Here is a 6,723-nt window from a genome sequence, read left to right on the forward strand (position 1 = left end):
TGTCGGCAGGCCTCGTGCAGCCCCTCCTCTGCCAGAAGGCAGGAGAGGAAGAGATTTCCCTTGTGGAAGAGAATCCCGGGGTAGTTTTCTTGCCTGTGATGGAGATGTCAGCGAACTCCAGACCCCAGGGAGCCATCTGCCTGGGTTTCTCGCGTGCTTTAAAGAGGAACTTTAGATCTCCTGCAATGGAGGGGTTAAAAAACTCGAGGGAAGGAAATAACTTGAAATTTCATACTCAGCTAAAAATGAGGCTGATTCAGAATTACAACGTTAGGAGTTTTCTGCAACAAAACAAAGTCATTTCCACATCCTCTCCATGTCCAGGCAGTCTGTGTGCCAGAAGGGTGGGTCCTTCCTCCGCTCGTATTTGGAAGAGATGACCCGAAGAGATGGCCTGGTTCTTCCCTTGCTGGTGCATGAGCCCGTGTCGCTCGCGCTGGGAAGGCGTCTGGATGGAAACACCATCTTCCCCGCAGTGAACTGCAGCCTGCTCGCGATAGTGTCAGAGAGAGCCGCGAGTTCCTCAAAGATTTGCGTCATGTAACTGAAGAGGGAGAACTGCCTATTTGGAGCAATGCGGCCACTGAAACCCCCCCAAGAGAACTGGCAAGAATCAAATGAACGCCCCAAGTCAGATGACTGAGGCATGTTGGAGTGAATTTTGTGGAGGGTGTTTCTGTTGTGGTATTTTTCCCCCGGTCACAGAGCAGAGCACTCCAGTGACTAATGCATCCCACACTGAGCTTTCAAAACCCAAGTTGACTTTATTTGTTTGTCCAACATTCCTTCTCCTGGTGGTGGTGGAGTCTGAGTGTTATCAATCAGTTCAGCAAATGTTTATCCTCATCCCCGTGACCAGCTCTGTGGAACTTTACTTTGGACACTTGATTTTAAAAAGAGGTGGTGGGGGGGTGGAATCTGGTGATGTGGCTTTTTGTGTGTGCGCTGACGAAGGGGGATGCTGCCAGAGGCTTGCGGTGCTGGGTCAGAGAAACACGCTGCTGGAGGGAAGGTCGAAAACAAGAGCTGAAACGACAGTAGGAATTTCAAACCAAAGAAACCTGCATATTCTGATCCTGAAATAGAGCAGTAAATGCTGTTGCAGATACTGGACAGTGGCACTCGGTGGATGAATGATTTGTTTTAAACTGTCACTTTCTCTCACATGTCTTGTTTGAGGGAAGCTTTTTAGAAGACTCTTTGTGGAGCGGCAGTGGAGAATATTGTCGATTCTCTGAAGCTACCTTCTTCCCCTTTGTTATCTGACTTTTTTCCAGGGCTGAATCAAAGAACCTGCAGGTCACTGCGATGCTGGGGCTGAAACCACTCAGAGCCAAGCGGGGTGGAGTATGAAAGGGAGCTCTACTTAAGGCACCCTGTAGAAGCCAACCAGTCGTACTCTCTCCTAGCCAAAGAGAGGATACTACTAGGTTTAATTTTTCCTACCAGCTGGAGCCAAAGGGGCAGGAGGACAGAAAAAGCTGTGTGTATGTGTATGTTGGAACTTGCACAACACACTCCTTGCAGTCCTCAGGGAAAGGTTAATGTGCTGAGCCCAGGCAGGCCAGTGCAGCTGTCCCAAAACGAGCTGTTTGAGTTGGCAGGGATTCCTCAGAAATCACCCAGCCCAACTGCAGGGCTATCGTAAAAAAACACTTTGGGGTTCTGATAGGAAGACACCAAACTGCTATGGCTTTCCCCTTTCTCTTCTAGGAATGTATTCTGTTAATTACTAGGAAGAAAGCTTTGTGCAGCCCTTAAAGACCAGTTTCTTCCTTTGCCCACACCGTACTGAGCGCATTCCGTACCTCATGGTGCTGCTTTGCCTCAGTTGTGTGTTTAACTGCTGCAAGGTGGGCGGGCGGTGGGTGGGTTTGTGGTTGGATCAAGCTTCATTATCGCTGTCACAAAGAAATGTGAAAACCCAGAAGGGAACATCCCTGCACTTGGGGATCTATCAGCTTTGGCCTTGCATTTTTAGCCCCTTTTAATTTCCATTCTGAAATACTGATACTCCATGAAAAAGGTCAGAAATTCAGATGGAGACATCTTCGTAGAACTGCTGAGTGCGGCTCCAGTCGTAAGAGCTCCATGTGAATTAAGAGTCTGGAATTAATGGACCGTTGGTTCTCGGGTTTAGCAGTGAATGGGAAACTCCCATTTTTTCCCAAAGCTAAAGTTCAGAAAACTTTCAGTTCTGTTAAGCACTTTCCTTCGACTGTTCTTTTCACAGATGATGAAATTCGCTTGGGATAACTACAAACAATACGCACTCGGAAAAAATGAACTGCGACCGCTGACGAAGAATGGCCACATTGGTACCATGTTCGGTGAGTTCTGAATCAATTCAGTGCAGTTCCACTGAGTTTTTTAAAGGTCACTTGTCCATGGCAGTTCCTTTTTCTTCAGTGCAGTGAGGTGCCTGCAACAGCTATCTCTTCCCTCTTTCTATTTCTATGAAGCAAGACTTTGGACACAGCCTAGGGGTTACCTCCCCATAGCCCGTGGCTGGGCACCTCTGTATACAGCTCCAGCAGCAAATGTGGCTGAGAGCCGTGCTGACACCAACCAGTGTCTTTATTAAAACATGAAGTCCGTCCAAACCTGACAATGCTACTATTTGTTGAAGGTTGTAGATGTCAGGACCTGACCAAACTGAGCATTTTCTCTCTTGTTGCTTCAGTGTTGAGCAAAACGTGAATTCCATGAAATATTGAGTGAGTGAATCAATATTAAAGGCTCTTTATGCTATGTGCTTACTGGTTTGTATAATTCTGCTCCTTAGCAGATAACCTTTTTTTATGGGAGCCACTTCAGTAATTTCAGTGCTGTTCCCCTGCTCGTTCTGGTGGGATACTCTTTGGCTTTTGGGTGTGTAAATCATTTTCCTCCTTTGCACTCAAAGCATTTCTCTTCTCACTCTGCCCTAGCTTGGCCTTGCCTGCAGAGGTTGTGCCATGGTGAGAAGCCAAGCGGAATCGGCTGTAGCAGCCCTTTCCCTGCCGTCCTTGGGGAATACCTGCTGTACAGAGGTCTCCTGTCATCTTTCCACAGGAGTCAGTTTTGCAGAGATGTCTCCCAGAGGCCATTGCCTATAGATTAGGGTGGAATGGAGTTCTATAGTCGGCAAATTATTGGTGAGCTTTTTTTCCTCAGGGCAAAGGGACTGGGCTGATACAGTTGAAGAAATGCCCCCATTCCTGGTTTTGCCGTCTCTAGGTGTCCCAGTCCTTCTCTACATGAGGTACATGACGTGGCCGGAGATGTGGAGATGTGCTGCTTTGTGTGGAGACTGAGTGCAGCCTCATTAGCTTTGGGGAGCTGTGAGATGTGTGTGAAGGTGAGGGTTTGAAGGTGGAAATAGCATCACATGGCTTCTAGGATGGCCAAAACCTTGAAGAGCAGCAGCCCTGTTTGGCCCCTGGACTGCAAGGACAGGTGGCCCCAGTGGAGGGGGCAGAGGAAAGGCTTCCTTTTGGTTTAGCCACAGCACGGGGAGAAACCTTGGTGTTCTGCTTGCGGTGCCACCATCAAGTCCTTTTATTGCCCCAGATGAGGCCCTTGTCTGCTCAGTTCCTGAGAAGTTCCAGGAGAGTTAACTCGCATCTAGTTGTGGGGTACCGTAAGTTGCACAGAAGGCACGGTAACAATCGCTGGAAGGTTCTGGAAAGGTGCCTTGTGCTGGCACAGGCTGGCACAGGTGACCAGCCTCTGCCCAGTCTCACTTTGTCAGGAGCTGTGATTTGGGTTTGTTCAGCCCTTGCCTTCCTCTTTCAATGCCCCGAGGATACCCAGGTTTCTTACTTGAGAATTTGCATTAACTTCAGCACCAAGTTAAGCATTTTGCAACTTTTCCATTCTGGCAAGCTTGTCAGAATTCCTCAAGGACTCTGCCTGTAAACAGACACAAATATTGAAAGCTTTTAAATGCATTTACCATGCTAAAACAATTGGCAGTACTTAGGCTTGTTTGTAGTGTGCCTGTGAGCACTCTCAAGGAAACTGCTTTGGAGCACCAGGATTCGCAGACAATTGCAGAAAAGAAGCTGCACGGTGCCTTTCAGCCTCTTAACAGGCTTTTCCTGCTTTAACTGTGGCTGGTAAAGAACAGAAGCATCAGGCAATCCGTTGCTGCAGCCCTCTACCCCTCTTGTCTTCAGAGGGTTAGGAATTAGGACAGAGCCCTGTTCACCACCTTCGTTTTTGCCCGTTCCCCCTGGTGTCACGTCATGCATCTTTTCATTCCAAACTACAGATGTCACGGAGGCAAATGGGGTTCTCTCCAGGCTGGAGGAGTCAATATTAAGCTGAGATTTTTCTGCAGCTGCTTCCACGTGGGAGGGAGGGAGCCTCTTTGGGGCTGTTTTCAAGTATGTTTGTGTGCATGAGAAGCTGTCGAAGGGTGATACACTTTCCTGTTGTGGATGTGCTGCTCACTTGTAGAGGAGCCTTCAGTTTAGCAGCCTCACCCTGGGGAAAGTGGGGTAGCTGCTCTTTATCAAATATTCTCTCTTAGCAAAGTAGAAATACAAAATAAACACTCACCTTCTGCACCTACCCAGCATTCTGCTTCTCCTACCAGCTCTGAGCTAGCATGTCTCCCCAGTGCCGGCCCCAGTGGCAGGAAAACCACAGGCAGGAAAGCTCTTGTATCTTGATCGTAGTTAATCTCTTTTTCCTCTGCCTTGGAAGGCGGCAGCTCGCATCTGGGGGAGTATCTGAACAGCCTCCATACTCCTACATAGCCAGAGGTCACGCTTGCCCACTGCCCGTACGCCAGCAGGCAGCGTTCCCACTCCCTCAGACCTCCCACACGACTGGGGTGGACGGGTGATCTCTGTTAGCGTAAAACCCGCGCCCTCCGGTTCCAGCGTGAATGACTGCACGAGCATCGGTTTTCAGAGTTACTTGCCAAAGTCCTCTCTGCTAAATCAGGCAGATGGCAGAGTACCTGGCTGCTAGAATCAGGCCCGAAACATGCTGGTTTGGGAGAACTAATTAAGAAAAATGGCACTGCTGGGCTGTGCCTAAGGGTGAAGGCTGGAGAGCCGCAGGTGTGTGTTCTGTACCCAGTGCTGAGCTGGTTCTGTTAACCCTTCTTACCCCAGCACCTCAGCATTCCTTTCTTCGACGTCGTGAGCATTAAATTAATTGATGTTTGCAAAGCACGTTGAAATCCTCGGAGCGAGGCTGCTGGAGAGGGCAGCCGTGTTACGCAGCGCAGCGCTTGAAATGCACCTGCCACTGTGGTACCCAGCCTCAGAGAGCTGAATTATTATTCTGCCCACTCCCTGGCTCTGTCATAGCCACTTATTTTTCTGACAAAATGTTTCTAAAATCCTGTTAGCTGTACAGAGTTTCTCTAGCTACGGGAGAGTGAGCTGGCATCTCTTCCTGCTCCTGCCTCAGCTGAATTGTCAGGTACGTTTTGATTGCACAGTCTTTTAACAATGATAAGGTAAGAAGCCTGATTTTCAGATATCTCTTGAAGTGTGCAGTGCTGGCAGCAGAAGAATCCTTCTTTGACTTATAACCTGAGCCAATTTGCTCAGAAATCAGTGACAGCAAGTAAATACAGAACCTTGCTGTGCTGTTAGGCAGTAATTTTTCACCACCTAACCACACATTAGTATATTAATTTCAGTATAAAAATAGCAATCCTTAACTAGCTTTCCCCCCTTTTCTCCTCTGTCCTCACTTGAAATCACACCTAAAATTATGAATCGCGTTGTCACAGCCATTGCTTCCCTCAGCATACACTGCATTTGTGCGTCTTTGTGACTCTCTGTAGCTTTCTCCGATGTGAATCCATGTGACAACTGTCACATCTAGGTCACAGCCGGATCACCAGAACTGGCAAAGATCTGACAGCAGCTGGCTCGGAAAGATGGTAGGTGTTTCGCCTTCATCCTCGTGCAGGTTCCTCCATGTTGTTCCACGTTGGATTGCTTGGTGACAGAGTACACAGGACTGTCTGCGCAGGCTGGAGGACAGGTCTTGGAGGGTCACTGGCTGCTCGGGCTCTGCTTGTGTACTCAGCTGAGACTTTGGCCCCAGCTCTCCAGACAGTTTGTTTTGAAGACGAGGTCGTTGGTCTTGGTTGCCGAGAAATAATGTTGTTTTGGCTCTCCAGGATAAAAAAAGGGTTTGAAGTGGCTGGGGAAGAGAAGTAGTGACCACATGAATGTATACGGAGAGCCTCTAGGAAGTGCCAAGCTGGATGTCCTGAGATGCAGAAACCTGCAGGTTTTTTCTCCCTGGCCAATGCAGCGTAATCTTGCCGGCTTCCTCACTGCGCTGGGACACCGTGACCTGCCCGCTCTCTGGTCTGGATGGAGATTGCAGAAACATCTGAGACCACAAGCTCCTTTCACAGGAACTTTTAACAGCAGCTGAAGTGCTCTTTGAGCAGCACCTCGGGTGCTGAGCCCAACTGGGCACAGAAGTTGGTTAGTCCCTTCAACCATCCAGTCTTCCTTGTTGAGCCAAACTTTGTCCGAACAACAGCTCCCTTCGTCAGCGATTCTGCTGGGAAGCCACGAGCAGCCAGGAAATGTGCCCACCTCAGTTAGAAGCAACAGGAGTTGATGTATGAATATTTAATGTGGGAAAGGTAATTGGATGAAAATACTAATTTAGCAACATTCCAGCTACCAGAAGAGAAATGGTAACCTCCAATTGTGCAATCACTCGGCGCAGCTTTTCTGTTCTGCCTGAGCCTCT

General features: G+C 48.6%; 1 protein-coding gene across 1 annotated transcript in view; it reads left to right on the plus strand.

Moving 5' to 3' along the window:
- Window positions 1-504: 504 nt before the first annotated feature.
- MAN1C1 (mannosidase, alpha, class 1C, member 1) overlaps window positions 505-6,723 on the plus strand; it is a 42,877-nt gene continuing 36,658 nt past the window's right edge. Inside the window, exons 1-2 of the mRNA XM_010141038.1 lie at window positions 505-529; window positions 2,232-2,330. Coding sequence (XP_010139340.1) covers window positions 2,234-2,330 — 97 coding nt within the window. The 5' untranslated portion in view covers window positions 505-529; window positions 2,232-2,233. The remainder of the gene's footprint in view (window positions 530-2,231; window positions 2,331-6,723) is intronic.

Source organism: Buceros rhinoceros, unplaced genomic scaffold (assembly GCF_000710305.1).
Source record: "Buceros rhinoceros silvestris isolate BGI_N320 unplaced genomic scaffold, ASM71030v1 scaffold11658, whole genome shotgun sequence".
NCBI classification, from domain to species: Eukaryota; Metazoa; Chordata; class Aves; order Bucerotiformes; family Bucerotidae; genus Buceros; species Buceros rhinoceros.